This window comes from Chionomys nivalis, chromosome 7 (assembly GCF_950005125.1).
Source record: "Chionomys nivalis chromosome 7, mChiNiv1.1, whole genome shotgun sequence".
NCBI classification, from domain to species: Eukaryota; Metazoa; Chordata; class Mammalia; order Rodentia; family Cricetidae; genus Chionomys; species Chionomys nivalis.
In genome coordinates, this window is record NC_080092.1 from 47,537,283 (window position 1) to 47,556,319 (window position 19,037).

The 19,037-nt window shown below is 44.3% G+C and overlaps 1 protein-coding gene across 6 annotated transcripts in view; it reads right to left on the reverse strand.

The window, feature by feature from the left end:
• Dnah9 (dynein axonemal heavy chain 9) overlaps positions 1–19,037 on the reverse strand; it is a 341,979-nt gene that overhangs the window by 77,286 nt on the left and 245,656 nt on the right. For all 6 annotated transcript variants that reach the window (XM_057773503.1, XM_057773502.1, XM_057773504.1 and 3 more), the window contains 3 exons: positions 16,687–17,112; positions 6,578–6,697; positions 2,982–3,170 (listed from right to left, as the gene is read on the reverse strand). In XM_057773503.1, coding sequence (XP_057629486.1) covers positions 2,982–3,170; positions 6,578–6,697; positions 16,687–17,112 — 735 coding nt within the window. The remainder of the gene's footprint in view (positions 1–2,981; positions 3,171–6,577; positions 6,698–16,686; positions 17,113–19,037) is intronic.

Consider the following 19,037-nt stretch of genomic DNA (forward strand, 5'->3'; position numbering starts at 1 on the left):
TGCATGTATGTGTGTGAGTGTGCATGTACCATGACATGCATGTGGAAGTCAGAGTATAATTTGGGAGAACTGGTTCTCTCCCTCTACTACGTGGGTCTCCATGGTCTAACTCAAATAGTTCATCTTGGAGAGCGAGCTATCTTGCCAGTCTGATTATTTATATCTTAATTTATACAATCCATAATCATGTGGACATTTACTTCTCTGCTATTTTTCCGTTTCTCAGGTCAGTTTCCCGGTGGCATAATTGGCACACAGACCGCTTTTTCCTCTCACCTATTTTACCAGCTCAAAAAGGGCTGAGGAAGCTTCCTTGCTCCTACATCAATCTTCCTTCCTCAAGACTGTTCACAAGACCCTCCCAGCAAGCACACCTGCAGGGGCTTGCTGGGGAGCACGCCCAAGCCCTGAGACCTCCACCCACGTTCCTCTGTGTACCCTCAGAGCTGGAAAATTCTGTTTTTCTATTTTGGTCTCTCCCAGTTCATCCAGTTCTTCTGTAAGCAATATTTTCCACTGACTTACATATCTTTAAAAAGTGGTAAACACTATATAGTGTAAAATGAATCATCGTAAGGTCTACAGTTTGGTGGAGGATAGCACATTCTCAGTGTTATACAGTCTTCAACCCGACCAATCTACTCCCAGGTATTTTCATGACCTCTCATGCTCATTAAACAATCCCTCCCTGTGTGTCTCCACCCCAAGCTCCTGGCAATTCCTAATACACTTTCTGTCTCTATAGATTTTCTTATTTTGGATATTTAATAAAAATGGAATCATACAAGATGTGGCCTTTTGTGTCTGGCCATTTCCATTTAGTATAATGGTTTTGAGGTTTGGACTTTATACCCTTTAAACTTTTTGATTCAACTGTCTTTGCAATTTGCTTTGTGTAGCTATCTCAGGAAGGCTGTGTAACCCTTTTTAAACCCCTCTTCCTTTAGGCATGTTCAAGTGGCTCTTTGGCCACATGATCCCCAGAATGAAAGTGAATGTTGTCTCACAAAATCATTGACTTACTTAAAACACTATGATATTTTTGTGAGTCGTTGGCAACTTAATCACATGGTTCTAGAGTATGAAATTTACAGGTGAGAACATCATGCCACAATTAAAACAAGTTTAAATGAAGGAAAGAGAAGGCATACGCTATAGTATCATGTAATCTCTCTCTCTCTCTCTCTCTCTCTCTTTCTCTCTCTCTCCAACATCTTAACTACATAGCTCAGGCTAACTTTGAACTCATAATCTATCATTTCAGCATCCTGACTGCTGTAATTACATATACATTACATATATATGACATTTGAAATACATTTCTGATCTCAGCATAAAAATTACAAGCTTGATGTAGCCAGACATGGTAGTGGTAGCTGAGGCAGGAGGATTGTGAGTTTAAGGTAGGACTGAAACCAGAAATTGTTTTGCCATGTTTTCTTTGTAATTTTATGAAGAAAACATTATTCTGGGGTTCAGAGACTTTACCAGACTGTTTGCTGTAGTTCAAATGGATTCTCCCAAATTCAGTTGTTGGCAACTCCTAGGGAGCAGGTCATTGTGGCTCTGCTCTGTAAATGGCTCCCATTGATATCCTGGGAGGGAATTAGTTCCTGTTAAGTGGGTCACAGACCTGAGTTTGGTCCCACCTTTCTCTCTGGTTCTCAGTTTTCCTTCCTCTTCTGTCTTCTGGCATAGGATGTCAAAGTACTAAGGTCCAAAGCAGACTGGAGCATCATGAACCAAGTACATACCAGTCCTTTATTGATAGTTGCTCTCCAGCACTGTTTCAGCACCAGACAATAGGCTAAGACCCTGCCAAAGGCATCTATGGCACAGGAATGCTTATGCATTTCAAACAAGCCACCCCCCCATGCCGCTAAGAGCCACACATCTTCTCTCAGTCCTTGGTTCTTCCGCCAATTTTTTCCCATCACAAGTGTTCAAAATGAATGAGATTACTGCTCTGTTAGTTCAACTAGTTAACACAACGAATGCCACTAGTTACTGTTGAACTTGTATCTGTGCTATTTCTAGTACTGTAACCATTTGAAACCAGTCCAGCAAATCATTACATGGGTAGAATTTTATGAGTAGATCTGGGAAGCCTTACTCATCACTGTACAAATGCATTTTGCATTCTAGGGCTGTAGTTATGGGTGGAGTTTGGGATATGCCTCAGGGTTCGCTGTGAATTGTGCCCACTTTCTCTGTTGCTGAAGTCTGTGGACCTGATCAGCTCTGTTGGACAATGAATATGCTGAAGCCATCCTGGCCTGGCATGTCTTTTGTGTTACATTGGCATGGCATGTAGAATTTTTGGCTAGTGTTTGGGAACTGATGAGTGATAAGGATGTGCCAAAGGAATGCTAGGGTCTAGGTGAGTCTTAAAATCTCTTTTACTCAGCAGCCATCATTTCCCCACCCCCATTCCATCACTTTTATATACAGAGGGAGGGTCTGGGAATGGTCACACAGAGGTGCCTGGCCCTCTGCATGGCCCATCGAAGAGCACCTGAGCACTGATGACAGCGTGGCTTTTATAGCTGTGTTTCTGAGCCATGAGTATAAACTGTATGGTTTGGGGACCCAGCAACAATGGGCCAGGAAGAACAGAGAAGGGACTTCCCCCACTGCTCCTATGAAGTCCTCTGGAACAGAGACATCTCTTGGTGTCTCCCAGGTTTTGCCACTTGGAAGTCAGTCAGGGGGTGGAGTTCATCAAAGAACCAGAGCATGGAGGACCAAGCATGGAGTTCCCATGAGAACCCCATCAAAACAAGGTTCTAGGTGGACCAGAGGATGAGGATCATACTGCCTGGCAGTAGAGAGGATACGAGCGTGTAAGCCCCGAGCCTGGTACTCAGTGGGCGTGTCAGTGCGTACGCAAGGAGTACTGGAAGGTTTGGGTTAAGATGGTCATGTGATCTCAGTGGTACACACAGGCTGACGCAGTCAGGACAGATTCAGGCCACACATACCTTCAGCTGGTTCAGGTAGGGTTTCCAGGTCCCATCCATGAGGCTCTTTCGGTATTTTTTGGTAAAGAAGCCCAAGTAGGAAACAAAAGCTGTAGTAAGAAGAATATCTCCACATAATGTCCTTTCCTGCTGTTTGAAGTTCTGCACAGCCTCTGCCCACCTGACGTTTTCAGAAGCGAGTCCTCCAACCTGCCATTCAAAGGGCAGAAAGTAGAGAGAAGCGTCAGATGGAGCCCACAGAGCTGTGTATTTAGTCAAGGAGCTCACATGCCATATGTCCACAGCAAGAAGGCCCAGTGAACCACTGCGAATCCTTTTCTGTCATGCCACCCTTTCCATCGGCCATGTCCTGGCTGCAGCACACAAGCCCCTGCTCTGTGCATTACATGGACCGTGGGATGGTAACAGGTTCTGGATGCTGGTTGCTGGGCTCTGCCTTTTCTACATGTGGAGACAGCTGTACCAGTTCTGTGGGGTATTGTAAGGGCCAAACATGTTCATGTGTGTTACCGCTCAGCATAGTGCCTGGTCTGTAAGCCATGCTAGGATTTTCTTCTTTCGCGTCCCTAAGTGCTGGAGATATATAAATAAAGTCAAGTACACATACCCTAATAATTTTCCAGTAGGTGGGAAGACAGAGGTGAATTCAGACAGAAGAAGGAGTATACACCCAAGTGTGTACAAAGTACCAGAGACTGCAGAACACACCTCGACTAACCTGGCCCATTTCTGGAAGATGCCTCTCTTCTTGGGAGGAGACTATCACACATTGTGAGAGCTGGCAGAGCAAGAAGTGATTGGTCAGCCCAGTGTGTCCCTGTCCCGTTCTTAGACTAGAACAGTGGAGTCCACGTTTCTCTACAGAATGTTGGTGGAGACAGAGTGGTTTCAGAGCCCTTATGTCCAGACATCCAGCCCTGTAACTTGGCATGGCAATGCATTTGGAGAAGGCTGTGCCGAGTTTCGGAAGTCAGGTAAGGAGCTCGATGGGAGGCAGGCTAGACAGATCTGGCCAGTTTCTTACATGTCTGCAGGGGGTCATCTTCAAACCAAACTGTTTGGTGAAACTGACCATGTCAAAGTTGCACAGCAGCCGTAACTGTAACCACCCATAACTGTAGAGACACATTTTTCTACCCGATCTCCCACCCAAACTGATAACAGGCTTTGAGATGGTTTTGCACTAAGTACTCAACCAGCTCTCCTACTAAGTGCTCAGCCTGTTGCACTCTGACCTGCCTTTATGAGAACAATGTAACCAACCTCACCATGCCTTGCCCTTCCCACGTAATCAGCTTTTATAACCTAAGCTAGCACATAGCTTTAATCCTAAATTATGTACTTCCATGCTCCTGACCCATAATAAAGTATGTGTATGTATATATGTATGTACTTATCTGCTGAAAGCAGCCAATGGGTTAAAACCAACTTAAAAAATATTCCATAAGCACTGAAAGCAGTATGTTCTTGGTTGCTAAGATTTGTGTGGTTTTGAGTGCTATTCAGAGCCAGTCAAAAAACATCTTCCCTATAAAATTCTGTTAAAGATTTGTGTTGAAAAAATATTTCCCATTTCTTTCCCATATCATTGATTTATGTTCTGTTCAGTAAACACAGAACAAAGTCCTTTGTTAGGGACAGACAGACAACAGGTCCAGGTCAGATAACTACAACAGACAGGTCACAGACCACAAACTTGAGACAGAGGAGACATGGGTAAAAAAGTGGAGAATTCATACCTATGCTCATTCTTGGTCTAAACTACTTCAAGAGAAAATCTATTACCTGTCTTTTTTACTTTTTAATTTATTTATTGTTTTTTATTGAGCTATACATTTCCCCCACACCCTTCCTTCCTCCCTTCTCTATTTTCTGCCTTAATGCAACATCAGAGTAAATAGCAACTGACACACATGTGGATTAGTGTCTTCATTAAACCACGGCTCAGTCCAGTGGTGGCTACAACACATGGCTCCCTAAAGAAATATGGCTGTAGCTGGAATGAGGGAGGAAAGGGATTTATTATAATTCTCTTCTGTGGGGAGGGTGGTGCTGGGAGTAAAGAGAAATCACACTCAGTAGAAGCTGCTCTCCAGTATCTGCTGCTGGATGTGAGAGAAACATAAGCCATAAGGGATTTAAAAAGACTACAAATTCTTTGACCTCTCATCAAAAGTGGGATGTCAAAGTCAGGCATGACAGCTGACTTCCGTAATCCCAAGACTCCAGAAGCTGAGGCATGAAGACTGCGAGTTTGTAACCAGCCTAGACTGCAGAGTGGGAGCCCATCTCAACAACAGCAACAGCACAGAGCCAGACACTGGGCAAACATTAGAGCTACCCATCTTCCTCCTAGACTGCAGAGTGGGAGCCCATGTCAACAACAGCACAGAGCCAGCCACAGGGCAAACATTAGAGTTACCCATCTCCCTCCCTGAATTTGGAACTATTTTAAAGGACTAAGGCACAAGCGACTGACACTGAGCTAGACTTTGGTCCCAAGTTTTATGAGAGCGCCACACTCCACTTCTGGTCTTTCCAGACACTTACTTGTAGAGTCCCGGGGTAGGGATGGAAGACATACTAGAGAGATTTCATGGGGACAGAGAGTGGCCCTTTTGAGTCCACCCTCCCATCCTTACCTTGTCAAGGTACCTAGCAGGTGAAATTATTCTGGATTCCCCAGCCCAGCCCAATCCCAGGACTAAATAACTCTGAATTCTTCAGGCATGGAGATCACCCAGCAAGCTAAATTCTACCCAAAGCCCTGCCCTGACAAAAGTGTGAAATATTGTAGAATGGTTACTGTAGTATTTTTTTCTTAAACTGATTGGTTTAATGCCTTCCTCTGAAATGAGAAGGGAAGTATCATTAGTGTGAATCTTATGAACACAGCCTAGACTGTAAAGCCCTCCAACACTGAGCCCCAGCCAACAAATTCAGGGGACACAAAGTGCCGCTTTAACCCCTTCAATACTTTCCTCTGGTTCCACCCCCACCAACGTCTCTCCTACCCCAACCAAGGATGGAATATCTACACTTGCTCCTGAGTTAATTTTTTGGGGGGTGTGTGATTCGTTATATTGTAATAGATACCCTAAAATAAGCATTTCTTGACATTTAGACTTGTTTTCCCAGGAAAACCAGAGCCTTTCCATCTCTCCCATATATCCTTAGGTGTCCACGAATAAGGTCACATTGGGAAATGTTCAGAATCAGTCAGTTTCATTCCTTTCTGCTTTGCTGTCCCCAATCTTACAGCTTATGAGCAAATATTACATGGACTGGAGCTCTGGAATTGACCCACAAAAGGCTAACTTCTCTAGCCCACGCATATCCACGGAGTACGACCACATCCGCAGCAGCTGTCTAGGGGTCCAGCGTACCTTTCTAACTACCTCCTTACGAAATCAGCTTAGAACAGAAAAGGCTGAGTACCCATACTTGTCAGGTGTCAGGTCCCTGTAGCTCAGTACATTTAGATGCCGCTCCGCCCACCTCCCCAAAGCCAGTCAAAGTCGCCCTGAGGGGAGCTCTTCTAGTCACATTCCTGGGGCACTTGACAAACTGCTAATGTAGGCAGAGCTCAGACTCACCAGGCGGTTCGCAAGGGAGATGGTGCCTGCGGTCACTTCAGCTTCTTGCTGACACCGGAGTTTCTCTGCTGTCGCTTTCTCAAACTTGGCTGTGAGCTTCGTCAGGTTTTCGTTAAGGTGCTGTTGAGGAATGGATACAAAGTTGGTCAGGAATTCCAGGCCGCCACTAGTGCTTCTGAGATAAGGCTTTATAAGAAGACTCTGAAGGGCATGCTGGGTAGGCGAAGGCCCAGAGACCAAGGATATGTTGGGTAGAGGAAGGTCCAGAGACTAAGGTCAGTAAGAAAGCGGGTAGAAAGGAAGCCACATGAAGGGTGACCCCAGAGACAACCTCAGCTTCTTCCTGCAGGGGGAGCCTGGGATGAAAGCCCAGAGATGATCAAAGCTGAGGAGCCCCTGGCTTGCATAAAGGCAATGAGGTGAGATAGGCATGGAGCAGAGAAAAGGGACAGAAAAAGTCCCACCTCTCCTCGGGGAAAGGGGTTCTGGTGAATTCACAAGCACAGGTGTTGATGGTTGGAGGCAAAAGCAGACCACACTGGAGAAGCAAAATTATAACTGGGGACCCGGGCTGGGGTTGGGTGGAGGTGGGATATGGGAGTGCCACCTACAGGATCTGCCACACTGGGCTGAGGCTGGGCTGGCCTTCTTTGGCTAGAGCTTACTTAGCCCTCATCTATTCTCCCCCATCATAAAGGGCGGGATGTTTGTTAAAAAAGACATAGCTTCCATTTTTCTCTGAATTTATCAAGATTAAGAACAGAAACATGACACTTGTCACCTTTAGAGTGTACTTTCACATAGGTGAAGACACAGGGACACACAGCAGATACCTCTGCACATGCTCTGTATATGTGTGGTAATGGAAGTCTAGGCTGATTTATGAGCCCTTGCTAAGGTGTCTGAGCTCACACAACCAGCACTTTAAAAAGCAGCCGGCACTGGATTAATGATAGTGGACTGAACACACCCATCACCTCTTCTTCTTCCCAGGCAATCACTAAAGGTAGTAGGAAGCAATTGCAACAGGCATAAGCTCTGCTCACCATATGAGTCAATGTTAGGAGAGAGTCCAGCAGATGGTGGAGGCCCTGGATGGCTGGAGATGGGCAGAGGAGCCTGTGGCTTCCTCAGGTCACCACGAAGGCTATTTATCTGCAGAGCCTCCACCAACTGGAGATTTTGGAAGTGTGACCAGGTGGGTGGTAAAAAGGAGGACTAACTGGAAGCCTATTGGTACGCCCAACAAGTATCTCTATCCAAATGTAGAAGGCAGCATTACCGTGAAGGAGAAGTTCTAGCACTTAGGATGCATCCAGCATAGCTCAACTAATCTTAGAAATAAATCTTATCAGTCAGCCCTGCCTTTATCTGCAGAGACAATACCAGATCTTTAAAAAGGTATCTTTAAATTGTTGATATTTTCGTACTTATATACAGTGCGTGGTGACCGTATTCGTTCTACCTGACTATCTTCTCGTACCCCCCCATTCCTGCTGGCCCCCTTCTCCATGCTCTCCCCCTCTAGCCTCCATGTCTTTGTAAATTTTCTACAGCTGCTGTGTGTTCATGAATGCAGTGGCCATGCCATCTTCTTAGCTTCCCCTGAGAAACAATGGACAGATGGTATTAGCAAATGCCTACATTAAGGTAAACAAGAGGAAAGACAGGGCTCCCAATAGCAACAAGAACAGCACTAAAGGCCTCGGGACCAGTTCTCAGAGAGGTCCAAGATGGTTCAGCTATAACACGAGAACAGCATTTTGTTAAATGGAGGCGAGATCGAAACCAGTATTGGGAAACACCAGTTTATTGTTAATGTAAACTAACAAGAGTGATTGGAATGTGGGTGAGAAAGGTGAACTCAGAAACCGTGCAAGGCTTCAGAAATCTCCCAGTTAGCCTGAGAAAATGAACAGTGGCAGAAAGGTGAGGGAAAATAGAGGACAGAGTTAGGAGGTTCAATGTTCAATGTACTTGTATTACAGAAGATAAGATTACAAAGAAAATGGAAGGGGGAATGCCGGAGAAGAAAACAAAAATATCATGTCAGGGCTGAAGACAGTATGTCCTTCATGTCAGCATGAATAATATAAAAGAATGGGATATTAGAAACATGTGATATGAGAAAGAGGGAGCCATAGTGAGGTTGAAGGGTTTAAGTAAAGATCAAAGTTGGGAAGGGGATAGGGGAGGCAAGAGGGTGGGAGTGGGGTTTATCTCAAACTGGGAAGGCATGAAAAAGCCATATGGAAACCTATTTTCTATAAGATTATTAAATATATAATTTATGTGTTTATAAATTATATAGTTCGAATTATTAACAAATAATTTAAGAATTTGAAAGGAGACACCTTGCATTGGGTGAATAATACTCTCAGAAGCCACTGGTTATTAAGTGAAAATTGAAATGCCCTCCTAAGAGCCATTGATCAGGAAGGCCACAGGGACCATCCACAACAGCACAGGTTATTGCCATTTCTCTTTATTGTACACTAGAACCAGATGGTGAGACCCTAGTGCTGAAGATACCATGAACTTTGTAGGCTGAAGAGCGTCAAGCTGTAACTGACCTGGAAGCTTCCTCCCCGCTGGCCAGCTTTCAGAGTCCTAGAAGATGCCAAGCAGACTGCTGGGAGGGAAAAGTCATTAGTACCCTTACCCAGCTGTGAACCTTTCAAACTACAACAACCACCTGCGAAACAAGATGTACCCACTGGCGCAATAATGACATGGCTGCTATGGGGGTGGCCAGCTGCCTTCTGATTGGATCTGAGGCTCACCCCACAGGAGGGACTCATACCTTGGACTGTAATCCTGGGCAAAACTCCAGGATGGAGGAGGTCATAGGTTATGAGTGGGGGAACTTACTGCTGTTTTGCTGAATGGACATGTTGTTGAATTATCTTCTAAATATTTGTTTGTGCTCATGGATTATGCTGTGGTTAAGCTTGATCAGAGAAGCTTCTATTTGCAGTGGGTAGTGGTCAACACAAAGACTCTTAACCGAGTGACTGATGAGTAATGAGCCCTAAAAGGGGACTCAGGGAACACAGCAGAAGTGGTGTATGTGTGTGTGTGTGTGTATGTGTGTGTGTGTGCACGTGCTGACACAGGGAGGCAGAAGAATGTAAAAGTCAGAAGATGGGCAATTGTGCTGAGAAATGTTGACTTCTGGACATGACACGGTTGTTCTACTTGAACTCAGAGCAGTTGTGGTTACCTGTACAGGGCCTGAGACTGAGCCTGTCATCATTTTACCATGAATGAGAGAGGGGCTGGTGAGGCTCCACCCTTCTCCGATGGTCTATTGTCAGTTAATGGTTCCTGGGGGAGGAGCTGTCATTTTCTTCAACAATGTAGCCACTGGTAAGTTTTCCATGCCGGTAAATAACCCCACCTATGCTCATAGTTAAACTCAATGGGCCAGGCACACGCACGCGTGCGCGCGCGCACACACACACACACACACGTGTATGCACAGAAGTAGGATGGGGAGCAGGAAGATTTCAGTGGAAAAGAAAGAGCTAAGAAAGGCAATAAGGAATATGCTAAAATGATCAACATTCATCAATGCAAGTATGAAATTGTGAAGCGATAATAAAGAATGAAAGCTAAGTACATCAGTGCTGGGCATTAGGGGCTACAGATAATAAGAAGGTCAAAGGCTTCTGGAAATGTGGGCAGCACAAGGGTCAGGAGGTTGACAGCTCCGCAGACTAGATCACAGAGTGTTCGGCATTTCAAGGAAAAAAAAAAGAATCCAGATTTCCAGTCTGCAAAGTTTTGACTTGGGTTTGTTAGCAAAATAGATGCATGACCAGATTGTAGCTATAATTTACTTCCCCTTAACCCTTTACTTCCCAGGGAATGCGACTTGAGGGTGGGATACAACAAAATAAAATAGACCAAGAAAGGAGGTGTTACGGGGTTCCGACATCTTGAAACAAGCTCAAGGAATAAATCAGTGGTCCTTGCTTACCCTCAACACTGACTGGAACCCTGAACTAGGAAAAAGGGAGACAGATACCAGAGACAATGATCTGATAGAGCACCTGGCTGGGTGGAGAATGGATAAGTAATGGCAGCTACATAGAAGCAAATCATGGATAAAAACCAATAAAGGAAGATAGAAACTCCATGGGGAAAAGAGACTGTTATTTAAAAAAGGAAGTCAGTCTCCTTCTGCTCCTCCTTTGGATCGTGAGACTTCAGTCCAGTGCTCCAATGTTGGTCTCTGTCTTCTTTCATCGCCTGATGAAGGTTAATATTCAGGGGGATGCTTATATGTTTTTCTTTGGGTTCACCTTCTTATTTAGCTTCTCTAGAATCACGAATTATAGTCTCAATGTCCTTTATTTATGGCTAGAAACCAAATATGAGTGAGTACATCCCATGTTCCTCTTTTTGGGTCTGGCTTACCTCACTCAGGATAGTGTTTTCAATTTCCGTCCATTTGTATGCAAAATTCAAGAAGTCATTGTTTTTTACTGCTGAGTAGTACTCTAATATGTATATATTCCATACTTTCTTCATCCATTCTTCCATTGAAGGACATCTAGGTTGTTTCCAGGTTCTGGCTATTACAAACAATGCTGCTATGAACATAGTTGAACATATACTTTTGTTGTGTTTGGGCATCTCTTGGGTATATTCCCAATAGTGGTATTGCTGGGTCGAGAGGTAGGTTGAACCCGACTTTCCTGAGAAACCGCCACACTGCTTTCAGGACTGCGAGGGGTGCACCCACACACTGAGGCAATGGGGATGTTCTATCGGGAACTCACCAAGGCCAGCTGGCCGGGGACTGAAAAAGCATGGGACAAAACCGGTCTCGCTGAACATAATGGACAATGAGGACTACTGAGAACTGAAGAACAATGGCAATGGGTTCTTGATCCTATTGCACGTAAAGGCTTTGTGGGAGCCCAGGTAGTTTGGATGCTCACCTTAATAGACCTGGATGGAGGTGGGTGGTCCTTGGACCTCCCACAGGGCAGAGAAACCTGCTTGCTCTTTGGGCTGAGGAGGAAGGAAGACTTGATTGGGGGAGGGGGAGGGAATGGGAGGTGGTGGCGGGGAAGAGGCAGAAATCTTTAATAATTAAATAAATTAATTAAAAAAAAAGCTGTGGAAAAATAAACACAAGTGATTTTTCAGAAAAAAAAAAGGAAGTCAGGAGATAGAGAAAGGTCTCAGTGGTTGAGAGCATTTGTTGCTATTGCAGCTGACCCAGGTTTCATTTCCAGCACCTATGTGATAGGTCACAACCAGTTGCAACTCCAGTTACAGGGGATTTGACACCTTCTTCTGATCCCTGCGGACAACTGGGTACATGCGTAGTGCATATATATGTAGGCAAACATGCATAACACATAAAAATTTTTTTAGAAAGAAAATATAGTGTATTACTTAGATCTACTGTGACCAATAGAGATGTTCACTTAATATAAATGGAAGTTATTGATTTTTAAAATTTTCATCAATCAGTCTATGGGCAGAGATACTTAGTTTTGGTTACAGAAGCCAATGTAGACAGTTTTGGCCATGACAATCACAAGGCAGAAATGATATGATGATGACGGAAGTAGGGACACAGGAGGATGAGAGAAGAGCAGAAGTTTGGGATGATTGACAGTTTCATCCTGAAAGATGAGGCTGCCAGGAAGCCACCTCCATGCAATGTAGCAAGAAGAAGATGCTGTCTAAAACCAGTTGTCATAAATTTTCTGGGAAGATATCAAAATCAACAACTTAGACCAGTCAGGTGTCTGAATAAGACCCAGGAAATAGAAATATCAGTCTAGCATAAGGACAGAAGTTGAATGTTCCAATGAACAGAACAAGAAGATGCTGAGAACCAGCTAGACACGAGTCCACTCTTAGGAAACAGGCACTGAATGATATAGAGGAATCTTTTGATTATTTGTATCATGGCCAGAAATCAGATTTCTATGTATATTTTCTGATATTTTCAATATTAGCAACTGTCTTAGTCACTGTTCTACTGATATGAAGACACCATAACCCAGGGAACTCTTTCTTATAAAAGAAAGCATTTTATTGGGGGCTTGTTTACAGTTTCAAAGGTTTAGTTCACTATCATCATGACAGGGAGTATGGGGGCAAGCAGGTGTGGTGCTGGAGAAGTAGCCAAGAGCTCTGCATCCTGTGTGTGTGTGTGTGTGTTTGTGTGTGTGTGTGTGTGTGAGAGAGAGAGAGTTGTAGTGATATTTCATTTGTATTTTAATAAATGAGCCTTGCCTGAATATCAGAACACAAAACTGCCACACTAGTCAGCCACACAGGTCAGGCACTGGTGGCACACACCTTTAATCCCAGCAGCCACACTGGTTAGCATAGAGGCTAGGCAGTAGTGGTGCACACACGCCCTTAATCCCAGCACTAGGGAGGAATATAGGGTGGGATGAGACAGGAACTCACGCTCTTTCAGTCTGAAGATTTCATAGAGGTAAGAGCTCTCTAGTGGTTTGGCTACTTTGCTTTTCTGATCTTCCAGGTTGAACCCCAATATCTGTCTCTGGGCTTTTATTATTTGTGTTACAGAGAGGACACTGGGTGCCTTTTGAAAGCTCAAAGCCCATACCCTGTGACACACTTCACCAAAGCCACACCTTCTAATCCTTCTCAAATAGTGCCACTGCCTGATGACTAACCATTTAAATACAGGAGCCTATGGGGGGGGGTCATTCTTATTCACCTCCATAATTGTGGAGTAGGCTTTGAGGTTCCAAAAGTTCATGCCAGTCCCAGTCTCTCTCTCCCTCTCCCAGGTACCAGCAGATCAGGGTGCGAAGTTCTCAGCTGCTGTTCTAGCACCATGCCTGTCTGTTCCCTGTCATGGTGATCATTAGCTAACTCTCTAAACTGTAAGAAAGTTAAACGCTTTCTTTTATAAGAGTTGCCTTGGTCATGGTGTCTCTCCACAATGACAGAATATTAACTAAGACATAACAACTTATGTCATCTGCAAATATGAGATAGAAGCCTGAGGGGACAGTTCAGCTGCTATGTAGCAGGCTCTGAGATGGCCTTAACTGCTCAATGCAGATCCAAGAATTAAAAGAGGATCCTTGTTTCTTATGAAGATCTTTCTCTACCATTTGATATTTTCCCTGCTCTATGAAAATATCCAGCTTGTTCTTATTGATGCATTGTAAATTGTAATGTCAATATATGCTTATTGCAGAAAATGAGAACTAGATGATCAAACAAAAACCACGCACCATTTAGAGACCAAACACTGTTAACAAAGCATGTGTGTATGTGTGTGTGTGTGTGTGTGTGAGTATACACATTTGAAAGTATGAATATACATGTATGAATGGAGAAGGCTGTAGTGACCTCAGCAGCATCTGGAGAGGCATCTCCTTGGCCCAGGTGGGCTTCCAGGAAAAGGATGGGTGCTGCCTCTTTCTCTCTGATGCAGTAGGAAGCACGTGGTCATGTTCTTGGACTGTTAAGAGGTGAATGTATAAGCACAGGAAGGAGAGGAGCTTGTTAAAAGCCGAAAACATTGTGGCTGAAAAGAACCGTTTCCCAAGGTAGCCAATTGTTCTCAGCTCATTCATCTTACATTCCCAGGTTGAGTGGGCCTGTCGTGTGAATTGACTGCTGGAAAGGTCTAAATATTTTAAAAACATCCCCTCTGTACCAAATGTTCCTTTAGTTAAAATAACTGGAGTAAAATGTCTTTTAAAATTCAGTTCTTTATACTTTTCTGGGAGAGACTGAACAATATAAAAATTGTTAGGAAGTCCATCCCCCACCTTTTCCCCAAAGCTGTAATGGCATTGCTAAGGTGTTTTGTACTAGTGGAAGGCTGGTTATGGCCGTTACCACCTGTTCTAAGGAAATGGTCCATGAATACCCAGGTTTAGAATGCAGGTATTTAGAGGAGATTTGTTTCTTCACCCAAGTTATTATTGCTATTTATCAAGATGTTATAGATTGACCCTCCTAAATGTGTTAGCATGAGCTATGAAATATGTTAGCATGAGCTATGAAATGTTAGCATGAGCTATGTCCCTAGACTCAAGGATTTATCTTACACAGAGAGGCTGTTTGCAATGATCTTCCACCTAGAGTTTTCATGTGCCTATTGTCACCTGACCATCAATAAATCCGTGCCACATGAGCTATGCAGCACATCTACAATCCACCTCCTCAGTTTGTAAAACCTACTTTATCATCCCTACACAGTCACAGCAAGAATCGTGTTTGCCTGGCAGGCATATGGAGGAACTAGGCATCCAGAACACTGGACCACACTTGATTCTGGCAATAACTGAGCTAATGCATGTGGTTGGATGTGTGTGTGATTGATAGCACAGAAAGTGTGTGTGGGGGGGAACAACAATGGTGATCATGGTCTCTAAGGCCCTTCTTGCTGGTTTTTTTTTTTTTTTGTCACAGGCTGCCTCTGGCTCATGCTCCACACATGGTTGTCTTCCATCCCCAGGATAATCCCTGGAGGCAGATACTATTATCCTTCAGAGAGCTACAGTCTGGGCACTCTGAAGACACAAGAAGTAAATATTACAGTTGAGATTGAAACCAAGGTCTGTTGATATGGACACATTACTTATTTATTTGTAAAATTTTTAATAATTTTTTCACATAATATATTTTGATCATATTCTTCCCTCTCTCCTGACTCCTCTCAGGTTCTTTTTACCTCCCTAACCAAGCCAACTTCATGTTCTTTTTCCTTCTCTCATTCTCTTGGAAAAAAACAAAACAGGAAAAACAACAAAAATCAGTTGGATAAAAAAATAGCAAATGAAAAAAGTGGACAAAACCCACAAAACATGACTTGAGTTCATTTTCTGATGGCCAGCTTGGCTCACCCCGGAGTGTGGCTGTTATATCCAGGGACACTCCCCTAGGGAAAGCTCATTCTCCCTTTCCCGGCAGGTCTCCGTAGCTAATAGCTTCCTGCTAGGTGTGGGACTTCACGGAGAAGGACAAATTTTCAGCTATGCTACCTTCTGATGACTACCTCTCACTTTGCTAATTTTTAATCTTCTTTTTGGCTAAAATTCTAGCCTAGGGCATCATGTGTGCTAGACAAGAACTCTAGTAAGCTGCCTGCGCTCTACTCAGCCGGGTAGCATCCATTTCGATGGTAAAAGAGAAACTCAAAGGCAATTCTCTCTCTAGAACAGTGGTTCACAACCTTCCTAATCCTGTGACCCTTTAATACAGTTCTTCATGTTGCAGTGACCCCCAACCATAAAATTACTTCCATTGCTACTTCATAACTGTCATTTTGCTGTTATGAATTGTAATGTAAATATACGATACGCAGGATATCTGGTATATAACTCCTGTGGAAGGGCCATTCGACCCCCAGGCTGAGAACCGCTGCTCTAGTCGGTATAAAACAACCCCTCGCATCTGAGTGAAGCAGACTTAATGATGTACGGTGTTTGTAAATGCTAACAAACCTCACATGGAGCAAGGACCACACTTAATCTCATTATGTAGCCCAGGCTGGCCTCAAACTCATGATCCTATCCCCAGCCTCCTGAGTGCTGGGTCTGCATACCGATGACTTGTTTTGAAAAACTTCATAGGACAGTGAGGTTCTCACACACCCTCTTCACATGGCAGAAAGTGGGGGAGACTGACAATTGGTCAGAGGTGAAGTCAAGACAGTTCTAACCGCATTTTAGGGGAGAAGGGAACCTCAAAGTCTTAACCTTTTGCTCTTTACTATCAAAAGCACAACAGCATTTAATTCATATTTGACTGACAAAGGAGCAGCCGGACTGCCATTGATGCTACTTTTAGTCTGCTGTGTGTCTCTGGGTCACTTCTTTCCTCATAGGAGGACATTATGTGCCCAGCTCCTTTTTGTCGCCAGAGCTATGGTACCAACTGCCCAGTGGGTTTTCTTATTCAGTCTATGTGTGTTGGAGAAAGAAATATAAAAACTGTCCCAGTGGAAAAGGGATAAAATTTTGCATGAACCTTTGATTTCTCCTTAGGCATTATATTGTCAGGTTCTGGCAGTGGTCAGAGGGTGCTGTGCACTCTATAGGTTGACAGTGTTGGGCGGAGGGGGGGGTTCTAGGTTCACTTACAGCGATCTTGGCTTTGATGGCTGCCAGTTTCTCCTGGGCAGCTGCGAGGTCTGAGGTGGCTTTGTTCAAAGCTTGGCGCTTTGGTTCCACGTCACAGAAGACCTCGTAGAACCTCACGATGTTTATGACCCAAGAGCAGAGGCCCGCAGCTGCATAGGACTTGGTGGCCACAAGCTCTGGGTTGAACGCGGGGTCTTGGAGATAGGGCCTGATGGCTTTGAGGCAGTTCTCATGGAGGTTTTCCTTGTCGAAGTGGATTAGGGAATCCAGGAAGCTGTCTACCTTGGCCATGGCGATCTTGGCAGCCTTCCAGCTGCGGTCCTTGGGCACCTTGCCCCCTGGGGCCATGAGTACCATTACTGCAGCGCTGACGTTGCTGACGGCCAGAGGCGGGGAACCAAATGTCTTCAGCTCTGTCAGGTTGGTCTGAGAAGAGAGGAGGAGGCTGTTAGAGGAAAATGGATGAGTTCTCTTTGTCCTGGGTCGCTAATGGAGTTAGGCTGTGGAGTGATCAATCTGAAAGGGTTGCTTTGAAGCCTGCAGCAGCCCTCTGAATTTTAAATATCATGACTCATCAAAGGGAAAACAGAGTGACTCCCCAGTGACTGCAGACTTCCCTGAATGGTTACCAGAGACTCAGCTATGTCCCTCCAGCATGAAGTGACTTACGGCCCATTAGAAACACACCATTATTTTACATCTAGCAGAGAAATAAAAGGATGCCAATATACTCTGAAACATGCAGCATGACATGAATAAAAGATAAGGTTATTATAAATTAATTTCCATCTTGGATTGAAGAGGATCACACTGAAACTCAACTGTTTTTTTTTTCTTCCTTTAATTAAACTGCTGTCTTCCCTGAGCTCATTCTAAATACACTTGACTGTCCTGAATGCATAGTGGGGTTTCTGCCAAGAAATAATTCAGACAGAAAGCCAGAGGTGGCCTGAGAGTCAGCTGCCTCTGACTGGTCTCAAGTGTGTCCTTTGCTACAGAAAGATGTTGACCTTGACTCCAGGCCTTGGTGCCCTCATCTATAACCTGGAAGTGTTGACTCTGACCCTTAGGCTTCCCAGCTCTTGGTGCGCTCCTCTATAACCTGGAATTGGAGCGTCACTCATCTGGACATGGAATTGTGGCTGCCAGGGTTGAGCGTGTGAAGATGATTCAAGGCAGGCTGTAGCATCGACTGAGAAGGACCAGCACGCCTGTTCTTGCAATGGTGGTTTTTAAAGTGGGGTGAGGAGGATCTTATTTCAAAGTTTAAGACCTGCAAATGAACTTGAACTGTTCTTGAGACTGGAAAACCATGGGGGGGGGGGGGCGGGTGTCAGTCTGGTGTCTGGTACGTGAAAGAGGTGTGGGGGGAAGATGCTCCATTTACTTCTTTTCCAATTAAAAAAATGCTTTTAATTGAAAAATAATTATATCACTTCCTCCTTCCTTTTCCTCCCTCCAGCCTCTCTCAGTTACTTTCCCTCAGAATCTTCCCACAACCCCTGTCAAGTTGACATCCTCTTTTTCTGTGATTATATTTGTGTGTGTGTATGTGTGCAAACATATATAAATAGAACCTGTTAATGAGCCCCTTTATTGGTTGTCCAGTCCAGAGTCGCAGCCTTGAAGCCATATACACACAAACACCAAAGATGGACTCAATAGGCTACATTCACTCTTGAACTCCTTTCATATTAGATCATGACGCTCTTGGCAGCAGGAGTTAACAACACACAAACACAAGTGGGTGCTAGCATGGGTGGGGATATGTCTTGAGGAGCTGAGGGAGGGTACAGTAAGGAAACACAAACTGGAGCAAGAATCTTCACTCCCTAAACTAGTGAATTAGGCATAGTCAATGGATGGAATAGAAAACATGTATGAAGATATAGGAGGTGAAGAACCCAGATCTTGTACTGCTGTGATTTCAATGGAATTCATCCCAACCCGTTTCATATCCATATTTATCTACCAGTCAATGGTGATCGTGTTGGTCTAAGAGACAAAACTGCACCGGAGTTGAGATGGGCTTTCTTTTATGACTCACTTGTGTAGGAAGGGTGGGGGATGGGTGTTCACAGGGAACTCTGGCTATTTTCTTGCCCCTGGGTCTCCCTGTGGGGGTTCATTTTTGCATATTGATTTGATCACGTTACCAGATACTTGGCCCAGCTCTCTGGACTCTCTGTCCTGGGATTCTTTCTCTCATTCTCCTTCAGATTCTAAATGCTTCCTGCTGGGATTTGGCAATGTCTCTGAAAGTCTAAAACTGAGCTCCCAAGGTGGCATTGTTTATTACGTGGTACTTTGCTTCTTTAAGGAGCCTAGTGGGAAGCACCTGGCTTAACAGG